The following is a 23,946-nucleotide window of genomic DNA, read 5'->3' on the forward strand; positions in this document are numbered from 1 at the left end:
GTGAAAGTGAAGGAACTTCACAGTTTTCTTACGCCATTGACATTTTATGATACTATGTTCTTCACTCATGGGGCATTTATAAACAAACCCTGATTTTTCTTTGTAAAACCTTTATGAAAATTCAATTTTGAGCATTAAAAATATTGGTTTTATGGCCGAGTGCAGTGGCTCACGCCTGTAATCCCAGCACTTTGGGAGGCGGAGGCGGGCGGATCACCTGAGGTCAGGAGTTCGAGACCAGCCTGGCCAACATTGCGAAATCCCGTCGTTATTAAAAGTACAAAAATTAGCTGGGTGTGGTGGCAGGTGCCTGTAATCCCAGCTAGTCGGGAGGTTGAGGCAAGAGAAGCTTGAACCTGGGATGCGGAGGTTGCAGTGAGCTGAGATTGCGCCATTGCACTCCAGTCTGGGCGACAAGAATGAGACTCCATCTCAACAGCAACAACAACAACAACAACAACAACAACAACAACAACAACAAAAACAACAACAACAAACCAAACAAAAACCAGAAACCTATATATCTATATCTGTCTATCTATCTATCTATCTATCTATCTATCTATCTATCTATCTATCTATCTATCTATAGTTTTCATTATACAAGTAATGCATGATTCTTTTAGAAATCTTGGAAAACATAAACAGGAAAAAATATGCATAATCCTATATAGGCAAGCCCTGTTAACATTTTTAGTGTATTTCTTTCGTACTGTTTTCTGTTCTTTTAAAAATTGGGTTAATTGCTTTCTTTCCTTTTTTTTTTTGAGATGAAGTCTTGCTGTGTAGCCCAGGCTAGGGTGCAGTGGTATAATCTCGGCTCACTGCAGCCTCTGCCCCTGCGTTCAAGTGATTCTCTTGCCTCAGCCTCTGGAGTAGCTGGGACTACAGGCGTGTGCCACCGTGTCCGGCTAATTTTCGTAGTTTTGGTAGAGACGGGGTTTCACTATGTTGGCCAGGATGGTCTTGAACTCCTGACCTCGTGATCCTCCCCCTTCAGCCTCCCAAAGTTCTGGGATTACAGACTTGAGCCACTGTGCCCGGGCAGGTTAATTCCTTAAATTGAATTTATTTTGTAAATATAATTCTGTATCCTGATTTTCCATGTGACATAACATTTTCCATATTGTTGCAGTCTTTATAAATGTCATTTTTAATGATTGCATAAATTTGCATTATGCTGCTGTACCATAGTTTATCTAACCATTACTTCATAGTTAGATGTGCAGATTCTAATGATTTGTTATCTTTATTTTTTTAAAACTTAAAAGATTTTTTATTTTAGTATTTTTAATTGATGCAATAATTTTATATGTTTGTGTAGTACTTTGTAATGTTTTGATACACGTAATGTATAATGTTCAACTCAGGATACTTTGCAAATCCGTCTTTAAACATTTGTCATTTCTTTGTGTTGGGAACATTCAGAATCCTCTCTTCTAGCCAATTGAAAATACAGAAAAAATTCTTGTTACTTTTAGTCACCCTACAGTGCTATAGGACACTAGAATTTATTCTTCCTGTCTAGCTGTAAATTTTGTGTCTGTTGACCAACTTCTCCCTATCCTTCCTTCCCCCAACCCTCCCCAGCCTCTACTCTCTCCTTATGAGATCAACTTTTTTAGCTTCCACATATGAGAGAGAACATGTAGTATTTGCTTTTCTGTGCCTGGCTTATTTTACTTAACATAATGTCCTTTAGGACATTAGGTTCAACCATGTCATAGTGAATCACAGAATTTCATTCTTTTTTTATGGCTGAATCACATTCCACTGTGTGTATATACCACATTTTCCTTATCTAGTCCTCTATTGATGGACACTTGGATTGATTCCATATCTTTGCTATTGTGACTTAGTGCTGCAGTAGACATGGGAGTGCAGGTATCTCTTTGACATCCTGATTTATTTTCCTTTGGAAATCCCAGCAGTGGGATTGCTGGATCATATGATAGTTCGATTTTTAGTTCTTTGAGGAACCTTCAAACTGTTTTCCATCATAACAGTACTAATTTACGTTCCTATCAACAGCACAGAAGAGTTCCTCTTTCTCTGCACCCTCGCTGCATTTGTTATCCTTTGTCTTTTTGATCACAGCCATTCTTGCTGGGGTGAGATGATCTCTCATTGTGGTTTTGATTTGCATTTCCCTGATGATTAGTGATGAGCATTGTTTCATATACCTGTTGGCCATTTTGTGTGTCTTCTTTTGAGAAATGTCTATTCACATCTTTTGCCGAATTTTTAATGAGATGATGATGATGATGATGATGATGATTTTTTGCTGTTGAGTTGGGTTCCTTTATATTCTGGACATTGGTCCCTTGTTGGATGAATAGTTTGCAAATATTTTCTCTCATTCTGCAGATTGTGTGTTCACTCTGTTGTTTCCTTTGCTGTACAGAGGTTTTTTAGTTTGATATAATCTCATTTATCTATTTCTGTTTTTGTTGGCCTGTGCTTTTGAGTCCTTATCCATAAAATCTTTACCTAGACCAATGACCCAAAGTGTTTTCCCTATGTTTTTCTTCTGTTAGATTTGTAGTTTTAGTTTTTACATTTAAGTCTTCAATCCCTTTCTAGTCAATTTTTGTATATAGTGGCACATAGAGGTCTAGTTTCATTCTTCTGCATACTTATATCCAGTTTTCCCAGCACCATTTATTTAAGAGATTGTCTTTTTCCCAATGAATGCTCTTGGCAACTTTGTTGAAAATTATTTGGCTGTAAAAGCGTGGATTTATATCTGGGTTCTTTATTATTATTTTTTTAGTTGATCTACAAGTCTGTTTTTATGCCAGTACCATGCTGTTTTGGTTACTATAGCTTTGTAGTATATTTTGAAGTCAGGTAATGTGATGCCTCCTGCTTTGTTATTTTTTGCTCAGGATTGCCTTAGCTATTTGAGGATTTTTTTTTTTTTTTTTTTTTTTTTTTTTTTTTTTGAGGCGGAGTCTCGCTCTGTCCCGGGCTGGAGTGCAGTGGCCGGATCTCAGCTCACTGCAAGCTCCGCCTCCCGGGTTTTTAGGCCATTCTCCTGCCTCAGCCTCCCGAGTAGCTGGGACTACAGGCGCCCGCTACCTCGCCCGGCTAGTTTTTGTATTTTTAGTAGAGACGGGGTTTCACCGTGTTAGCCAGGATGGTCTCGATCTCCTGACCTCGTGATCCGCCCGTCTCGGCCTCCCAAAGTGCTGGGATTACAGGCTTGAGCCACCGCGCCCGGCCGATTTGAGGATTTTTAAGGTTCCATATGAATTTTAGGATTTGTTTTTCTATTTCTTCAAAAACATCATTGGTATTTTAATAGGGAATATTTCTAGAATATCTGTGTTTTCTTTGTACTTTTTCATTTTGGGGCAGTCTGGGTGGGCAGTGTGACAAAATGAAAAAAGCAGAAAGTTTGAACTTAAAGCTTTGAGTTTGAATATAATCTAGCAATTTATTACGTGAATAGCCCCAAGAAAGTAATTTGAATTTGTAGATTGCTCAGGGTAGTACAAGTCTTTCTTCTTAATATAATTTCTTCTTCTGGGCATTATATTAAGATCTCTGGAGATGTTAAAAATTTTTCTAGGCAGTGCTTGAAATAGATGTTTTTATAGTGAGCTGATGGTTTAACATAATTACCTTTCATTTTGGTAGAACATGTTTATAAACCTGAAAGGAACAAGGAAAAATATTCACTCTTTTGGTGCACTTGAATGATTGTTCATCAGGACCTCCAACTGGTCACTCTGAAAATTAAGTGACTAGCAAATATAAAGAATTATTGATGGGAGGCAGTTAATATGGCTCACTGCAAATTTATCTACGTTAATCCACACTCTGTTAAGGAAATGCCTTGTTTTCTTGTCACATGACATATCTTTTTCCGTATCTCCTGGTTTGTCATATCATTAATATTGATAGTGGTGGCACATGACTTTTTCAACCTTTCTAGGTAGACCATTATGCTACCTGGATGTATATGCAGAGTGAAGAAAAGCTGAGTTGACTTCTCTTGCTCTGTAAGATGCTTAACTTCCCATGTTGGAGTGGCTGTTTCAGGATGTTAGTCACATTTTGGGGCAATCTGGGTGGGCAGAGTAACAAACTGAAGAAAGCAAAAAGCATGAACGTGTAGCATTGAGGTGTTTTTGTTTTTTTTTTGAGACTGAGTTTCACTCTTGTTGCCCAGGCTGGAGTGCAATGGTGCAATCTCAGCTCCCGGCAACTTCTGCCTCCCAGGTTCAAGCGATTCTCCTGCCTCAGCCTCCCGAGTTAGCTGGGATTACAGGCGCCCACCACCACATCCGGGTAATTTTTGTATTTTTTAGTAGAGACGGGGTTTCACCATGTTTGCCAGGCTGGTCTCAAACTCCTGACCTCAGGTGATCTGCCCGCCTTGGCCTCCCAAAGTGCTGGGATTACTGGTGTGAGCCACTGCGCCTGGCCAGCATTGAGTTTGAATATAATTTAGCTGCTTATTACCTTAATACCCCAGGAAAGTAACATGACCTTTCCAAGCCTTAGATTCCCAAATGGGCACAAAAATGCCAAGGATGTTGCTTAATATGGTAGAAAGAGCAATAGATTCAAGAAGCCTGGGGTTAAAATCTCAGCCTCACTCACTAGCAGTGTGGCCTTTGAAAAGATTTATAATATCTCTGATTCTCACTTTTCTCTTCCCTACAGTGGGGCTAATGATAATATTTGACTGATTGGATAAATGTAAATATTAAGTAAGGCAATGCAGGTGAGCCTCTAATGCAGCACTTGACTTCCAGACCACTGCCTGAGTGTGCCTGAAACATCACGTGCTCCCTGGGTGACGAGCCATCGCTTCGTGTGCTCCTGTCCCATTTTGAATTTTTGCTGCTGGATTCCTGCATGGGTGCAAGCTTTTTCGAAGGTCACAGTTGACCACTTAACTCCCATGTGTGGTGATCCCCAAAGGACGTTTATCTCATATCCACCCCCATTTCTTTTCTTTCCAGAAGATCTCACCTTTTGGCTTCTTGAGTCTCATCTCGAACCTCTAGTGTTCTTTCCAGATGTGTTTCTCACTGCCCCTCACCTCTGTGTTCCCCAGGATGTCGTCTTGGGCCCTCTGTTTCTCTTTGTCACCTTCACATTCTACCTGGGAGTGTTATCTCTGCTGATGTTCATCGTGCTCAGGGGTCCGCTTGTGCCCGGTATACTTTCCTAGTTATCCTGGTTTGGGTCTCTTCTCCCTCTGGTGCTTTAGACTCATCCTGCCTGAGCTGCTGTCTTCCGATGAGCTCGCCCTCCCCTTCCTCTGACCTTGGGCTTCTGTCTTGGCCAGTGGCTCTCCTCCACCCGGTCCCCAAAGCTGTCGCCCTCAGTGCCAGTCTTGTCTCCGTCTCCTTCAGTTTCTGTGTCCAATCGAGCATCAAATCCTTTTACCCTAATTCATAAATTATAACCATGCTAATTAGACTGTGGCCTCTTTGGTCATAACTAAGCATCTCTAAAGCTCCAGGACCTTTTATAAATATTAAAAAAAATTTTATTTCCATAGGTTGTTGGGCAACAGGTGGTATTTGGTTACCTGAGTACGTTCTTTAGTGGTGATTTCTGAGACCTGAGCAGTGTACACTAAACCCAGTTTGTAGCCTTTTGTCCTTCACCCACTCCCACCCTTTCCCCCAAGTCCCCAAAGTCCGTTGTCTCATTCTTGTGCCTTTGCATCCTCATAGCTTAGCTCCCACTTAGGAGTGAGAACATATGATGTTTGGTTTTACATTCCTGAGTTACCTCACTTGAAACGTTGGTCTCGCATCCCATCCAGGTTGCTGCAAATGCCATTAATTCATTCTTTTTTATGTAAAGCTCCAGGTCCTTATACCATATCTGACACATACCATGCCTCAACAATTAATCATGTACATATTTTGTTAGAGTTCTACATATTTTCCTTTTTTTGAGCTTGTAAGTGATATTGTTTTATTTTAAATTATTGTTATTAATTAATTAATTTTTTTTTTTTTGAGACGGACTTTTGCTCATTCACCCAGGCTGGAGTGAAGTGGAGTGATCTCAGCTCACTGCAACGTTCGCTCCCTGGCTTCAAGTGATTCTTCTGTCTCAGCCTCTCGAGTAGCTGGGATTATAGGCACCTGCCACCACGCCCAGCTAATTTTTTTATTTTTAGCAGAGACGAGGTTTCACCATGTTGGCCAGGCTGGTCTCAAACACCTGACCTCAGGTGATCCATCTGCCTTGGCCTCCCAAAGTGCTGGGGTTACAGGCGTGAGCCACCATGCCCGGCCAATTTTAAATTATTTTTACATTGATTTTGAAAACTGTGGTAAGATATACACATCACAAAATGTACCTTTTTTTTTTTTTTTTTTTTTTTTTTGTTGAGACAGAGTCTCGCTCTGTGGCCCAGGCTGGAGTGCAGTGGCCGGATCTCAGCTCACTGCAAGCTCCGCCTCCCGAGTTCACGCCATTCTCCTGCCTCAGCCTCCCGAGTAGCTGGGACTACAGGCGCCCGCCACCTCGCCCTGCTAGTTTTTTGTATTTTTTAGTAGAGACGGGGTTTCACCGTGTTAGCCAGGATGGTCTCGATCTCCTGACCTTGTGATCCGCCCGTCTCGGCCTCCCAAAGTGCTGGGATTACCGACTTGACCCACCGCGCCCGGCCAAAATGTACCATTTTAACTGTTTTTTTTTTTTTTTTTTTTGAGACGGAGTCTCGCTCTGTCGCCCAGGCTGGAGTGCAGTGGCTGGATCTCAGCTCACTGCAAGCTCCGCCTCCCGGGTTTACGCCATTCTCCTGCCTCAGCCTCCCGAGTAGCTGGGACTACAGGCGCCGCCATCTCGCCCGGCTAATTTTTTGTATTTTTTAAGTGGAGACGGGGTTTCACTGTGTTAGCCAGGATGGTCTCGACCTCCTGACCTTGTGATCCGCCCGCCTCGGCCTCCCAAAGTGCTGGGATTACAGGCTTGAGCCACCGCGCCCGGCCGTACCATTTTAACTGTTTTAAGCGTACAATTCAATGGTATTGAGTACATACATTCACAGTGTGGTGCAACCATCACCACCCTCCATTTCTAGAACTTTTTCGTCACTCCACACAGAAGCTCTGTGCCCATTACACACGAGTTCTCATTCTCTCTCCTCTCATCCTCCTGGCAACCATCATTCTGCTTTTCATCTCCAGGAATTTGCCTATTTTTGGTACCTCATATAAGTAGAGTCATACAATATTTGTTCTTTTGTGTCTGACTTATTTCACTTAGCATGTTTTAAGGTTTGTCTGTATTGTAGTAGCATTTATCAAAATTTCATTCCTTTTTAGAGCTGAATAATATTCCATTGTATGGATAGACTGCATTTTGTTTATCTGTTCATCAGTCGATGGACATTTGGGTTGTTTCTACCTTTTGGCCATTGTGAATGGTGCTGCTATGCACATTGGTCTACAAGTACCTGTTGAAGTCTCTATTTTCAATTTTTTTTGGTATATGTGTAGTGAGAGTGGAATTGCTGGATCATATGGTAATTCTATGCTTAAGTTTTTGAGGAACTGCCAAACTGTTTGGCACAGCAGATGTACTATTTTACATTCCTTCCAGCAGTGCATGAGGGTCAGATGATTCTTGTCTTGTCTTTTTTTTTAGACGTCCTGTCACCCAGGCTGGAGTGAAGTGGCATGATCTCAGCTCACTGCAACCTCCATCTCCCAGGTTCAAACAATTCTTCTGTGTCAGCCTCCTGAGTAGCTGGGACTACAGGCTCACACCACCACACCCTGCTAATTTTTGTATTTTTAGTAGAGACGGGGTTTCACCATATTGGTCAGGCTGGTCTCGAACACCTGACCTCAGGTGATCCGCTTGCCTCGGCCTCCCAGAGTGCTGGGATTACAGGCATGAGCTACTGCGCCCAACCTGGATGATTGTTTTTTGTATCACTGTATCATGTTTCTTTTTTGTGACCAAAAGAGAAAATAAGCAATATACATTTTATTTTATTTTTTTGAGACAGGGTCTTGCTCCATCACCAAGGCTGGAGTGCAGTAGCACCATCAGGACTCACTGCAGCCTTGACCTCCTGGGCTCAAGCGATCCTCCCACCTCAGCCCTCGGAGTAGCTTAGGACTCCAGGCATGTGCCATTACACCCAACGAATTTAATTTTTTTTGAATTTTATTAGAGACAAAGTCTCATTGTGTTGCCCAGACTGGTTTTGAACTCCTGAGCTCAAGTGATCCTTCTGCCTTGGCTTCTCAAAGTGCAGGGAGTACAGGTGTGAGCCATCACACCCGGCCATAATGCACATCTGACAGTCATCAGTGATGATGTTCGTCTTGTTGAGACATTAGTATGTCAGACATCACTGGTCGTGGTTGTAGAGCATTGTGGGTGGTGGCAGGCAAAGCGGGCCCTTTGATCATGGTGGGAGGATGTAAAGCATTTCTAGATCACTGCTACCTATGAGGCACATGTGCACTACATGGCCTGCTTCTGCATCACCAGATCCAGACATGACAGAGCGGAGCACAAGTCAGAGTCACCAGGCAAGGTTCCCCGAAAAGTAATGACTGCACAGGTCTTCAGGTGCCTTCCCTGAAGTAACCCCCCACTTCTTAGAAACTACCCAGATTTTCATTTGTATATCAGATTTCCATTTGTATATTTCCATTTGTATATCCATTTGTATATCAACTTCTTTAATAAAGGTATACAAATTGCAGTTTTTAAAAGGCTTCAGTGTACTCTTATTATATAGTGCTTTGGGGGTGCTAACTGAGAACTCGTGGTATTTTTGGGGGTCTCTCTTCCTCAGTGGATCCTGAACGCTGCTGTTTATCTCTTTAGTTCTGTGAGAATGCTGAAGACTCCATGCTGCTTTTACTGTCTAAGTTTATTCTTTTAATTATTTGTCAGGTTTCGGTGTCAGGGTTGTGCTGACTTCATAACACAAGTTGGGAAGTATTCGCTCCTTTGTTTTCTGAAAGAGTTTGTATAAGACTGATATTATTTCTTCTTTAGATGTTTGATAGAACTTATGAGTGAAGCCATCTGGGATGGAAGTTTTTGTGGGAGTTTGGGTTACAGATTCAAGTTCTTTAATAAATACAGGACTGTTAAGATTGTCAGTTTTTTCTTGTGTCATTTTACCCCCAAGGAGTTTGTCTGTTTCACCACAGTTGTCAAATGTATTGGCATATGGTTGTTTACACTATTCCCTTATTGTGCTCTTAATGAGTGTACAATCTGCCTCCTTTTTATTCCTGATATAGATGATATGTGTTTCTCTCCTAGGGGTTTTTCCTTTTTTCTCAAAGAACCGTTGACTTTGTTGATTTTCCTTATTGTTTCCTGTTTCCTGTTTCATTATTTATTTTCTTTCTACTTTATATTTAATTTTATGTCTTTTTCTAGCTTCTACAGTGCAGACTTTGATATTGGTTTGGGACCTTTGTTTTTTTCTAATATGAACATTTAAAGCTATAATTTTTCCCTCTAAGCACTTCTTCAGGTACGTCTCACAAATTTTGAACTGTTGTATTTTTATTACCATTCAGTTAGAAATGTTTTTAACATTTCACTTTTGTTTTTATTTTTGACTTGTGTGTGTATTGCTTACTTTTCAGGTATTTGTAGCCGTTGTGGAAATGGTATTGTTATTGATTTCTGTTTTAATACTGTAATGGTCAGAGCATATTCTGTGTGATTTCAGTCTTTTAAAATGTATCGAGATGTGTTTTATGGTGTGGCATTTGGTCTTTCTTGGTGAATTTTTCATGAGTACTTGAAAAGAACTTATATTCTGCAGTTGAGGGGTATAGTGTTGTATAAATGTCAGTTGAAGAAGTTATTTAATAGTTTGTTTAAATCTTCCATATCATGATTGTCTATTCTTTTACTTTAAAAGTTTTAAAATTTTATTTATTTATTTTTGAGATAGGGTCTCTCTCTGTTGCTCAGGCTGGAGTGCAGTGGCACGATCGTGGCTTACTGCAGTCTCTGCTTCCTGGGCTCGAGTAATTTTCCAGCCTCAGCCTCCTGAGTAGTTGGGCCTATGGGCATGTACTACCACGCCCACCTAATTTTCTTATTTTTTGTAGAAACAGGGCTCATCATGTTGCCCAGACTGGTCTCTAACTCCTGGGCTCAAGCAATCCTCCTGCCTCGGCCTCCCAAAGTACTGGGATTACAGATGTGAGCCACCATGCTTGGCCTCATTTATTTATATTAACAAAGGGGTGTTAAAGCCTCCAACTTTAAAAAAATCATGGATCTTTCTGTTCTTTAGTTCTATCAGGTTTTGCTTCATGTATTGTAAAGCTCTACTATTAAGTACATGCACATTTAGTATTGTATCTCCTTGATGAATTGCCTCCTTTCATTACGAAACGTGTCCATTCGTCCCTTTGCTTACACTGAAATCCCCTTTGTCTGATATTAATGTTGCCACACCAGATTTGTTATGCTTATTACCTGTGTTCATGCAGTATATCTTTTCTCCCCATCCTTTTATTTTCAATCTGTGCCTTCATATTTAAAGGTTGTTTCCTGAAAACCAAACATCGTATGTTCTCCTTCAAAAGTGGGATCTAAGCTATCAGGATGCAAGGCATAAGAATGATGCCATGGACTTTGGGGACTACGGGGAAAGGGTGGGAGGGGGGTGAGGGATAAAATACTATAAATTGGGTACAGTGTATATCGCTAGGGTAATGGGTGAACCAACATGTCAGAAATCACTAAAGAACTTATTTATGTAATCAGACACCACCTGTTCCCCAAAAACCTATGGAAATAAAAAAAATATATATATATATATTTTAAATACTTTGTTTCCTGAAAGTATAAAGTATATATAGTTGGATCTGGGGTTTTTTATCGAGTTTTGTGTGGATGGATTCAAGTCCACCATCGCGGTGTTTGTTTTCTGTTTGTCATATCTGTTTTTTTTGCTCTTCTTTTTTCTCCTTTTATGCCTTTATTTGGGAGAATAAAATATATTTTGTTCTGTGGAAAAACACATTCAAAGTTTTTTTTCTGTTCTCTCAGCGCAACAACCAACACAGAAAATTTCTGTGACCTCTGGTTACCAAAATGTGTGTAAGGATTTCTTCCCATTAATAACCAGTCAGTCAGTTTTCCAACAGATACTAGCTGGTTGTCCTCGAATTCACTTCTGATACCACCTATCTGAAGATAGTGTGGGATCCCACAGATTGAGAGTCCAGTCCCATGAAACTGTTCCCTGCCACCCTTTCAGATACGCTTAGAGGCCCCAGGTGATGACCTCTGTTTCTGATTGACTGTCTGTGAATCAGAGATTCCACCACCTCCTCCTTGGGTTCGAATAATTTGCTAGAGCAACTCTCAAAACTCAAGGAAACACTTACTTACGTTTCCTGGTTTATTATAAAGGAGATTACAAAGGGCATAAATGAAGAGACACCCAGGGCGAGGTGTGGGGGAAGGGGCGCAGAGCTGCCGCGCCTCTCCAGGTGCACCACCCTCCAGGAGCCCCAGCTGTTATTTGCAAGCTCTCCAAACCTTGTCTTTTTGGGTTTTTATGGAGGCTTCATGACATAGGCATGACTCATTAGACCACTGGCTGCTGATCAACTCAACCTTCAGTCTCTCTCCCATTCCTAGTGGTGGGGCTAAAAGTCCCAGGCCTCTCATCTTATGCCTTGGTTTTTCTGGTGACCAGCCTTATCCTGAAGTTGCTTGGGGACTGTCAGCCTTCGGTCAACTCAGTGCACAAAAAGACATCACTTCTAAGTGATGTCTTAGATTCTGTTGGCTTTTTAAGCCATATCTCTATTTAAAAATTGCCTGCTCTGGAGATTATAAGACATACAATACTAAATTTGTATGTACTTAATAGCAGAGCTTTACAATACATGAAGTAAAACCTTAGATGTCTTAAGATTCTAAGGATTTTAGGAGTTGTATGCCCGGCAATGTAGTCAAAGACCAAATAGATATTTTACGATAACACGCTTGTATTCTACTTTGTCTTTTCTGTTGGCTTTTTTGTTTTTTGAGGCAGGATCTCACTCTGTTTCCCAGGCTGGAGTACAGTGGCCCGTAATCATAGCTCACTGCAGCCTTGAACTACTGGGTTCAAGCAACCCTTGCACCTCAGCCTCCTGAATTGTTGGGAATACGGGTGCACACCACTGTGCCTGGTTACTTTTTACTTTTTTTTTTTTGGTAGAGGTGGGGGTCTTGCTATGTTGCCCAGGTTGGCCTTGAACTCCTGACCTGAAGCAGTTCTCCTGCCTCAGCCTCCAGAAGTCCTGGGAACACAGGTGTGAGCCACTGCATCCAGCTTCTGTTGGCTTTTTAAGCTATGTCTCTATTTGAAAAGTGCCTGCTCTGGAGATTATAATATGCATTTTTAACATAACTCCCTTCAAATATTGTACTACTTCCTCTTTTGGACTTCTATTAAAAAGCGTAAAGTAAATATTTACCCTTATCAAAAGGCTTGCCACCAGGGGGGTGGGGCATTGCCAGTGTGTTCTGTAGCTGAGCTGGGTGTAGCCTTGGTCCTAGCTCTCCTTGGGGTCGTTTCATCTTTAGCTTCAGGTGTTTGAAGGTGTGGTCAGGATTTGACCTTCTCTTGGCTTGGGGTCTGAGCATAGAAAAGACTGGTGTTTGGTTTGCAGTTAGTCGCCAGCTTTCCGTCTTTGTGCTTTGAGCCTGGATGCTGGATTTGTGGGTTTGGGGGAGTTTTCTTTGATCTCCAGCCCTATCTCTGGCTTTCTGCATTTTGGGAGTTCTCTCTTGGTCCTGCCCCCAGCCTTCCACAGGGTACTGCCTTGCACTCAATGAAGGGTCCTGATGCCTTGGAGGCGTTTCTTCAAGCTTTGCTGCTTGGCCCTAACCTTTGGCAACCATGGTCTTGGAGGAGGAATCTCGGTTGTTCTCTTGTCTACCAAGGCTCAGCAAGCCTCTGCTTTGTACTTGGAGAACGCACAGTGCTTTACTATACAGCTGTAAAAAGGGAAGAAATTTTGTTATTTGTGACAGCATGGATGGAACTGGAGAGCATGAGGCTAAGTGAAATAAGCCAAACACAGAAAGACAAGTACCACATGTTCTCACTTATATGTGGGATGCAAAACAACTGAACTTATACAAGCAGAGAGTAGAATGGTGGTTAGCAGAGGCTGGGAGATAGGTGGAATGGGGAGATGATGGTCAAAAAGGTGGAAAGCCTCAGTTAGACAGGAGGAGTAAGTTTGACTTTTTTTGGGGATCTCTTGCACAGCCTGGTGAATATGGCTGAGAGTTGAGTGCTATACATTTCAGTATTACTAAAAGAACAAATTTAAAATGCTCTTATTTCAAAAATGTTAAGTATTTCAGGTGATGGATACGCTAATTCGCTTGATTTAATCATTTCACATTGTATTAAAAATCCTAACACTTTGTACTCTATAAATACATGCAATGATAATTTGTCAAAATATAAAAAAAAGTGTTGCTATGAAACATTTCAAACATAAAGGTAAAAAAAATTGTAAAATGAATCCTCATATATCCGTTACCCGGATTCAGTGGTTATCAAGACTTTTACACATTTACTTCATCTCTTGCTTTTTAAATTTGCTGAATTATTTTAAAGAAAATCTCAGAGATATATCATTTCAGACTTTGAACTCTTCCCCATGCCAACACCGTGCTGAACCTTAATAAGAGCTTCCAAAGGGGAAAAAGAATCCTGAGCTTGACCTTTTCCTTATGCCAACACCATGTTGAACTACAAGGGCTTCCAAAGGAGAAAAGAATCTGACCTTGAACTCTTCCCCAAGCCAACACCATGCTGAACCTCAAGGGCTTCCAAAGGAGAAAAGAATTCTGACCTTGAACTCTTCTCCATGCCGACACCATGATGAACCATAAGGATTTCCAAAGGGGGACAAATTTTGACCTTGAACTCCTTTCTATGCCAACACCATGCTGAACCACAGGGGCTTCCAAAGGAGAAAAGAATTCTGACCTTGAACTCTTCCCCATGACAACACCATGCTGAACCATAAGGACTTCCAAAGAGGCAAAGAATTGTGACTTTGAAGTCTTCTGCGTGCCAACACCATGCAGAACCATATAGACTTCCAAAGGGGGAAGAAATTCTGACCTTGAATTCTTTCCTATGCCAACACTATGCTGAACCTCAGGGGCTTCCAAAGGGGAAAAGAATCTGACCTTGAACTCTTTCTCATGCCAACACTGCTGAACCTCAAGAGCTTCCAAAGGGAAAAAGAGTTAGGGCAGATGTACACCCCTGACCAGAGCCAACCAGAGAGGGGATTAGTATGAACATAATCTCAAGACCATACCCCCTATTTACTCCCTCTCCGGGAGACTAATAGAGCCCATTAAAAATATATATATTCTATGCCAATGTCTGGAGTTCTCTAAAAAAGAATAGGCCAATTCTACAAAGACAAATGGGAAAATCCTGAGTATCCAGAGGCCTGTAAAATGGAGACAATTGTGCCTACTGCACAGACTCCTCTGAGGTCAGAAGAGATGAAAGCACAGCTGTCTGTGAACTGGAGAACATATACTTTAGTATGCATTGCTAAAATATGAGCATTTTCTTATAAAACTGCAATATTATACTTAAAACATTAATAATTATTTTTTGGTGACATTTGATACCAATCCATAATCAAACTTCCAGGGTTGTTCCTGGGTTCATCTTTATGAACTTTAAAAGGGGATCATAATGCCTTTCCCCTCTTCTTTGGCAGGTATTTTGTAAGAGGGTATTATATGACTATTTTGGATAAAAGATATAGAAGTTTGTTATTAATATATACCAGAATCCCTTGCCTTAAAGATTTTATAGTCTAAAGAACATAGTACCATATTTGGCACATAGTAAGTGCTCAGTAAATGTAATTGTGAGTAATGATACGACTTTCTTCCTTTTAAGGAGCTGATAGTCCAAATGTTTTATTTTTAGTTGTCAAACTTAAAAAAAAATTAAAGCAGAAATCACTTATAATCTTACCACCGTAAAAACTTTGTAAGTTGGCCTGTCCTTTGTAAAGCCCTTCAGAGACAATGAGAATCCAGGAGCAATGAGCACTTCTAGCCTCTGGGTTTTAGTCTTTAAACACTTCTTTCCACTAAAGGGAATAAGAGCTCCTTGGAGAAATGATTTTATTCTAGGCCTCCGGCTGGATATGAACCAGAAAGAATGGGATCAAAGAATAATGGGAACCAACCAGAAGGGACTCCCACTGGCCAAAGGTGGTGCCTACATCAAAAAGAAGAAAGCTTTCAGATAAACAATCTAACACTGCATCTTAAGGAACTAGAAAAACAAGAACAGACTCAACCAAGGTTAGTAGAAGGAAGGAAATAATAAAGATCAGAGTGGAGATAAATGAAATAGAGATTAGAAAAACCATACAAAAGATTAATGAAATGAAGAGCTGGTGTTTTGAAAAGCTTAACAAACCTTTAGCTAGATTATGAAAAAAGAGTAAATGTCAAATCAATAAAATCAGAGATTAAAAAGGAGAAATTTACAACTGATAACACAGAAACATAAAAGATCACAAGAGACTATTATGAAGAATTATATGTGAACAAACTCAGTGACCTAGAAGACATGGATAACTGCGTGGACACATACAACCTGCCAAGATTGAATCATGAAGAAATAGAAAATCTGAACAGACCAAAAACAAATGAGAAAATTGAATCAGTAATAAAAAGTCTCCCATCAAAGAAAACCCAGGACCTGAGGGCTTCACTGCTGAAACATTTAACAAAGAACTAGTACCAATTTTTCTCAAACTACTTCCAAACTCATTCTGTGAAGCCAGCATTACTTTGGTATACTAAAACTAGACAAAGACACACCATCAACAAAAGAAAACTAATCTCAAAAGACAGATATCCTTGATGAAGATTAGATGCAAAAATCTTCCACAAAATACTAGCAAACAAAATTCAACAACACATTTAAAAGATCTTCCACCATGATCAAGTGGAATTCATCTCAGGGATGCAAATATGGTTCAACATACATGTGATATATCACATTAATGGAATGAAGAACCAAAAGCATATTTTCATTTCTATAGATGCAGAAAAAGCATTTGACAAAATTCAGCATCCCTTCATGATAAAAACTCTTAACAAATTAGGTATTAAGAATACTCACAAATAGTTTCCAAATTCTGGAGGAGTCAGGTAGAATGAAACAAATATGTTCTAAATTTTGTTCATAGTACACTCAATCATTAAAAGCTGTTAATAGCTCAAAAGGAAAGTTTCCTTGACTCTGAAAAAACAAAACAAAGGACCAGCAATGTTTTAAGCAAAAGTCAAAAAGATTACTTAAGTCTTGTATTAGTCCAGTCTGTAGTTAATTTCCATTCTGCTTGATATTCCTGAACATTTCAGTTCTCCATGAGTCCTGAAAGTTTTTCTTTTGTTCTGATGTCACAATCTCCAAAGTTATCAGAAACTTGTATTCAAGAGTACCTGGTAGAGTTTTATAGCTGGTTATAAAACCACCTTCTAAAGAGGACCAAAATAGGCAACAATTGTCTGTGGATGACAAAAGGTTTTAGGGCAGCCATAGTCAAAGATACAATCCATAAGGAAATTTGTTACCTCTGTAGCACACAATAATTTAACATAACAGTTATAATTATTATTGATAATGTACACTACATCATATCAGAATTATAGGAGTTTCCCTTGATTTTGGAACACATACCAATAACATATTTGTATAAATATAACCTAAAGAAAACTAAACACCATTTCATATTTGACAATGTTTCCTGTGTAATTTTTATACCAAATAAGACAAATTATATAACTTTTGGACTTTAGGGAAACTAATATCTTAAAGGATTAATTAGGTCAGAAAAAGACATAATTTATACTTTGATTTTGGAAAGGTCAGAGGTTTAAAACACTTGATATCACAGATAATTATAAAATAAGTCATTCATTTGACCAAAGTAATAACTCAAGGATTTTTTTTAAAAAGGTGAAAACCTTCATTCTTTGAGAAAGAAGACTTAATTTTCCAAACAATATGCCCTAATAAAATAGCATGAAACCAATTAAATTTGTTTTTCAAAATTTTATGAACTATCTATAAAATTTTAATCTTGAACGTAAGATATAACTGTCATAAGCCTTTTATAATCTTTATAACCTTTACTAAGGAGTTGGTTACTGCTTCAAGAAAACCTTGTTAATCTGGCACAGGGGCCCATATGCTGGTCTTGCATCTGTGTGCCTTTGACAATAATGATTAATATGTAGAGAAACTGGCCGGGCGCGGTGGCTCAAGCCTGTAATCCCAGCACTTTGGGAGGCCGAGACGGGTGGATCACGAGGTCAGGAGATCGAGACCATCCTGGCTAACACGGTGAAACCCCGTCTCTACTAAAAAATACAAAAACTAGCCGGGCGAGGTGGTGGGCGCCTGTAGTCCCAGCTACTCGGGAGGCTGAGGCAGGAGAATGGCGTAAACCCGGGAGGCAGAGCTTACAGTGAGTCGAGATCCGGCCACTGCACTCCAGCCTGGGCGGCAGAGCCAGACTCCGTCTCAAAAAAAAAAAAAAAAAAAAAAAAAAAAAATATGTAGAGAAACTGAACGTATTTTATCTCTCAAAATCAGCCCTTATAATCTCACATGCCCTCCCCCCCCCCAAAAAAAACCCGACATACAAATGGCCAAAAGATATATGAAAAAATGTTCAACGTCACTAATCATCAGGGAAATGCAAATAAAAACCACCATGAGAGATCACCTTTCTCCAGCTGGAATGCCTATTATCAAAAAGTCAAAAGATTAAATGTTGGTGAGGAGGTGAAGAAAAGGGATCCTTTATACACTATTGGTGGGAATGTAAATTAGTACAGCCATTATGTTAAACAGTATGGGGGTTCCTCAAAAAACTTGAAAATAGAACCACTGTATGATCTTCCATTCCACTACTGAGCATATATACAAAGGAAAAGAAGTCAGTGTTGAAGGGGTGACTGCATGCCTGTATTTATTGCCGCACTGTTCAAATAGCCAAGATATGGAATCAACCTAAGTGCCATTCAGCAGGTGGATGGATAAAGAAAATATGATACAGATACACAGTGGAATACTATTCAGCCATAAAAAAGAATTAAATCCTGTCATTTGCAACAACACAGATGAACCTGGAGGGCATATGTTAAGTGAAAAAAGCCAGGCACAGAAAGACAAATCCTGCATGGTCTCCCTCAGGTGTGAATTTTTTTTTTTTTTTTTTGAGACAGAGTCTCGCTCTGTCACCCAGGCTGGAGTGCAGTGGCCGGATCTCAGCTCACTGCAAGCTCTGCCTCCCGGGTTTACGCCATTCTCCTGCCTCAGCCTCCCGAGTAGCTGGGACTACAGGTGCCTGCCACCTCGCCCGGCTAGTTTTTTTTTTTGTATTTTTTAGTAGAGACGGGGTTTCACCGGATTAGCCAGGATGGTCTTGATCTCCTGACCTTGTGATCCGCCTGTCTCGGCCTCCCAAAGTGCTGGGATTACAGGCTTGAGCCACCATGCCCGGCCAGGTGTGAAATTTTTAAACATTTGTCTCATGGAATTAACAGAATAGAGGTTAGAAGAGGCTGGGGATGGTCGGGGGAAGGGAGATGGGGAGAGGATACAGTGGATACAATGCTCTGGTTAGATGGGAGAAGTAAGTTCTGGTATACTAATGCACGGTTAGGTGACTATAGTTCACACAAAGGTATATTTCAAAAAAGCTAGAAGAGAGGAATTTGAATGCTCTTATCACAAAGAACCGATAAATGTTTGAGGCAGTGTATATGCTGATTACCCTGATTTGATTGTTATACAATAAGTGCGTTGAAACATCATACTGTACCCCATAAATATGTACAATTATTATGTATCAATTAGAAATAAAAAAGGATGTGATGACAACAGAAACATCAGTTAGATAAAAATCCATCAATATGTAATGATACCAAACAATAAACAAAACGATGCATTGGTCATTACTGGAGTTTGATAGGGCAAGAGTTCTCCACTCAGTAAATAAAGGGAAAGACTCAACTATTTATTAGTGTCTGTGTTGTCTGTGTTCCAGGATAACCAAATGATTGATGAGGAAAAAAATCCTTCCTTATAGACAAATTCTAGCTTATAAGTGCAGAGGAATTAGAGAATTAGAAAATCACCGGTTTGTAATTCCTGATGAAATAATAGATCTGGCAACAGTTTATAGCCGACACTTGAATCTTTTAGGAGAAGGTGGATGGGGCCTTTGCACTGGATGGGCCGTGCTGACAGTTGGGCATGAGCGTTTGACTCTGGAAACCCCACTGAAATGGCGATGGGGTCGTGTGGTAGTAGGGGAAAGCCAAGAAGTAACCCCCATTCCCTGTGCCTAGCAGGAGCACATGGCAGTAGGCACTGCTGAAAATCACTGGTGATTCGTTACATATCCACAGATCACCTCTGCCCCTGCAGCAGGCGACGGTCCCTTTTCCATCCCAGCAGAAGATGAGCATTTGACTCCCTTCAGGGAGTCACCAGGCACAGCCGGAGAGGTGTGCCCTGCAACGCTCAAGGGGAATAAGTGAATATTGAGGTACCCCCAACCTGGCCTTCCACAAAGCTCTGAGAGTGCTCATAGCCAGGCTGTACCGCTACATAGGAAATTCCTCCACAGGATAGTGACCAGACCTAAAGCACACACACGGGGGTTCTCTAACGAAATGGCACAGCCAGACCACGCTCAGTGAAGCAGCTTCCCCATGCTACTCAGTGTGGACGTTATTTTCTGTCTAGAAATGCTGTTCAGAGCTTAGCCACATTATACACTGTGGTGCCTTTCCTTTCTTGGATAACAGTGCAAGTGGCATGAGGCACTGCAAATAGATCCCTTTCCTTCTTCATTTCAGCAGCATTTACTGAGAGTGCATATGGGGTGGTAGATTTCAACTGAACAGGATACCTCACCCATAAGTGCTCTGCCTAACATTAGGCAAATTAGATAATATACATGGTATCAACTGGGGCCCTTTGGGAGATTTTTATAGATTGAGAATGGTTAAGTTATTTAAAGTCTTTTTTCATGTTTCAGATTAACCTTGTTGTGTTGTATTCAAAAGTCATTTTGGTCACTTTTCTGCTCTGTTCTCTGGCTTCCTAAGAATGATGCAGGCTGGGTGTGATGGTTCATGCCTGTAATTCCCACACTTTGGAAGGCCAAGGCGGGGGTATCAGTTGAGCCCAGGAGTTCGAGACTAGCCTGGGCAATGTAGTGAGACCTCATCTCTACCAAAAATTAAAAAATCAGCCAAGCATGGTGACACATGCCTGTAGTCTCAGCTACTTAGGAGGCTGAGGTGGGAGGATTGCTTGAACCTGGGAGGCGGAGGTTGCAGTGAGCTAAGATTGTACCTCTGCACTCCAGCCTGGGAGACTAGTGAGAACCCGTTTCAAAAAAAAAAAAAAAAGAAGAAGAATGCTTTGCTTAGGCACAGACAATTCCTGTGGTAGCAGTTTACCAATTAATACATGTGCCTGAGCTCTATGAAGTCCTTGCCTTGGTATTTATTATTTATGGTCACCAGCTTCTGTGGAGCACTTGGCTTCACTTTGCAGCTGTTTACCTGCTCTTTGTCCAGTCCAGTGCATCTATATGATAATGATGATAATGGTTATTATCATTTCCGTTTATTCAGTGCACCATATCTGCCAGTCATTTTTTTAATGCATTATCTTATTTATCCTTAGTAATTCCTGATATAGGCACTCCTCTTACTGCAGGCAAACAAGATGCAGAAAGGCTGAAGGACTTCCCCTAAGGTGGTGGCACAGTAGACAGGGAAAGACCAAGCCATCTCCTGGAGTGGGATCTAACTTCGCTGTTCTAGGTCTCATCCCTGGTGATCGTGTCCCTCTGCTGCTCTTCTCTCCAAGTCCTCTGTCTTCCTCATCAAAAGTGACTTTGGTCTTTCACAGAGAAGGTAGATGCTGCAAGGAGAGACTCCCTTGTTCACACCCCTCCCGTAATCCCATCCTTTCCTTAATTCTTTAAAACACTCTAGTGAGAAAACCACAGGCCTAAGGCCAAGTACATGGTCTTTGACAAGCTGCTTAACTTCACTTGGTTTCAGGTTTTCATTTGCAAAGTGGGGACAGGAGTGCCTGCCTTCCTGAGCCAGCCTGAGTTGTAGAGCACAGCGGTGCTCCTGAGCTTCTGTGTCTGTGGCCTGTCTAGAGTGTGCCATGGGCAGTAAGCGGACATGATTATCGCCTGTGTCCTCTTTTCCTCCCTCGTTGTGAAAGGGATGGGGGCGGGGTGGGGAACAACAGTCTTTTCTCACAAAGCTCTATATTTGCATCAAAAATGTTGATTTGTACTTATTTGTCTAAGTATCTGTCATACAGATAAATTACAAACTCCTGAGGGACAGACAGGTCCTGGCATTTTGCTTGGTAATTACCTAGTAATTGCCGAAAAAGTATTGTTAAGTTATAAAATATACTGATTCTCTAGTCCTGCCTACAGACTTTCTTGAAATTTGATAAGGGTTTATTTTCTTGGAAAATGGAAGTCTCCTGGAGGTTACTAACTTAATTTCTCTTTTATCCACAGGCCATTACGAGGAGCAGTTGCTGGTGATTTTCGAATAAGTGGAATATAGCTTCTGTTTTGTTCTGGCCTCTTTTGCTCACTGCCCCTTGATTTCTGTCAGAAGATTGGACTCATTGGACTGTCATGAAATGCCCCAAGTAAAATGAAAGCCAGCCACTTTGACTTTTGCCTAATAAATCTTTATTTTGTTTTCATCTTCTCTTCAGAAAAGAAAGATGTGACCCAAAGCCTAGAGAACTATACGTCCAAGTGTCCTGGGACCATGGAACCCATCGCCCTCCCTGGCGGCCTCACCCTGCCACCGGTGCCCTTCACCAAGCTTCCCATCGTCAGGTGAGATGGGCCCTGCGGAGCGGGAAAGGCAGCTGCCCTCCGGGACACCGTCCTCTAGTCTGATTGTGAATAGAGGTCTTTAGAAGAGCTCCCATTTTTGGTTGGCTATGTATCAGGTTCATTATCTCATTAAACTTGAAAGCGGCCCTGTGACATGGAAGTAAGTATTTTAGAGATGAGAGAGTCAGGGCCAGCGACATTCCGTAACTGCTGCAGTTCCATACCCACTGAATGGCAGAGTCCCGTCTGCACCCAGCCTTGCTTGGTTCCAAAGCCTGCCTTGCGACCACTACACCGCAGTGGAAACCGGCATGACCACATCATCTTCTCCTTGGAAGCTTTCAGTAGTTTCCCTTTCCGCGGGCCATGCACCCCAGCCACACGGGAACAGCTCCTCGCCCACACAAGCGCTCGCCAGCTCCCGCCTTTGCTCTGCACGGCCTCTGCCTGGCAGGCTGTCTCCTCTCCCGTCTTCATTCTGTCTGTGCTCCCTTGTTCCTCCACACTCATCCTCAGCCCCATTTCCAGGACACCTTTTCTGAGAGGCGAGCTCCCTGACTTTCCAGGGCACCTATTGCTCACCACTCTCCCAGGATTTGCTGCCATGTGCCATCCTTTCTGTGTAACTGTCACTTCTAAGAGTGTGAGATTTTAGAGTGGAGACTCTCTGGCAGTTGCGAAGTGGGTCCTTGCAGAGGGGTTTTGTTTTTTCTTAACCACTCCAGGCTTAGGACCTGCGAAAGCTTTGTGAACTAGTCTTGTGAGGTGATTTCTGAACTTCTGAAAGATTTGTTTGAAGACTGGAAAGAAACAGTTGCATTTGACATTTTGCTGTTGGTTGGAAGTGCTGCAGCCTTAGGATTCGGTGTGATGAAGATGCTAAGTATCTTGAAAACGCTCTTGGCTTGGCTGTTGTTCCCCAGCTTCACTTGGTCTTGCCATGCCCTAGGCTTTGACTCACAGGCCTGCTGCATTCCGTGAATGAGTCACTGAACGTCCTGGGTATCAGTTTGCTTATCTCCCCACTATGCTCCCACAATTAAGAATGAAAACCCATAGCACTAAGCTATTTTGAGAATTCAATGAAGTAACATGTAAAAGCATGTGTATGGTGCTTAACAAATGTTAGTTTTCTTTCTCCCTGCATTTCTTTGAAGGCAAGTATAGTACTGCCAAATGAAATGGTTTCTTTTTGCCAAAGAGTTGTGTGCTCCCAAGAAGTGGGGGCAGAAAGGGTCGTTGTGCATTGCAGCCTCTGGCAGGCCACACTGGAATTTTAAGGCGTTCTGAAGGGCACTGCTGAGATTGTTCATCAGGCAGACCTGCAAAGAGCAGCATCCAAACGGCGTGGCTGCGGCCTGAGAAGTTGCTCTGGCTGCTCCTCAGAATGTCCAGAGGGACTTGCAGCACCGCTGTACGGAGGGCCCAGGAATGGCGTGGCTGCCCTGCGTGCCCAGTGCTTGCTCAGCACTGATGTAGGCTGTGGAGGAAAGGGCCTTTGAGGCTTTTCTATGACTAAGACTTAGAGCTGAACGTATTTGACTTGGGATTAAGGGCATGATTCATTTTTTAAAGATTAAGGCCTAGAAAAGCCTTTCTTAATAATTTTATATTTACATCATGACTTGAATCATTTTTAAATTTAGAAAACCTTGCCTAGTAGAATGTTATGAAGCTTACAGAACATTCTAGGTGTTTGGTGCTGTGTGTAGATATCCAGGAGCTCAGGCTTCTTGTCCCTGAAGCTGGGGATGATTGGTCATTGGAACCAAGGAAGAAGCTTGCTTGTTCTCCTCACAGCCCGCCAGGCAGCCCTGGAGTGAAGCGAGAGGCCGTGGGGTCACTCTCACTTGTGCATGGCCTTGGTAAAGAAGCAGCCTCTTTACACTTCGTTTTCTTCATCTTTAAGCGAGGCTTAAACATTGCCCCACACAGGGTGGTTTGTTTTTGTTTCAGCTGAGCAGAGGCACACGAAAGCACAGAG

At 41.6% G+C, this 23,946-nt stretch overlaps 1 protein-coding gene across 3 annotated transcripts in view; it reads left to right on the forward strand.

The window, feature by feature from the left end:
• TRAPPC9 (trafficking protein particle complex 9) overlaps positions 1-23,946 on the forward strand; it is a 735,254-nt gene that overhangs the window by 124,968 nt on the left and 586,340 nt on the right. For all 3 annotated transcript variants that reach the window (XM_030937644.1, XM_030937642.1, XM_030937643.1), the window contains one exon: positions 21,836-21,962. In XM_030937644.1, the coding sequence (XP_030793504.1) occupies positions 21,836-21,962 (127 nt within the window). The remainder of the gene's footprint in view (positions 1-21,835; positions 21,963-23,946) is intronic.

Source organism: Rhinopithecus roxellana, chromosome 9, assembly GCF_007565055.1.
Source record: "Rhinopithecus roxellana isolate Shanxi Qingling chromosome 9, ASM756505v1, whole genome shotgun sequence".
Lineage (NCBI taxonomy): Eukaryota > Metazoa > Chordata > Mammalia > Primates > Cercopithecidae > Rhinopithecus > Rhinopithecus roxellana.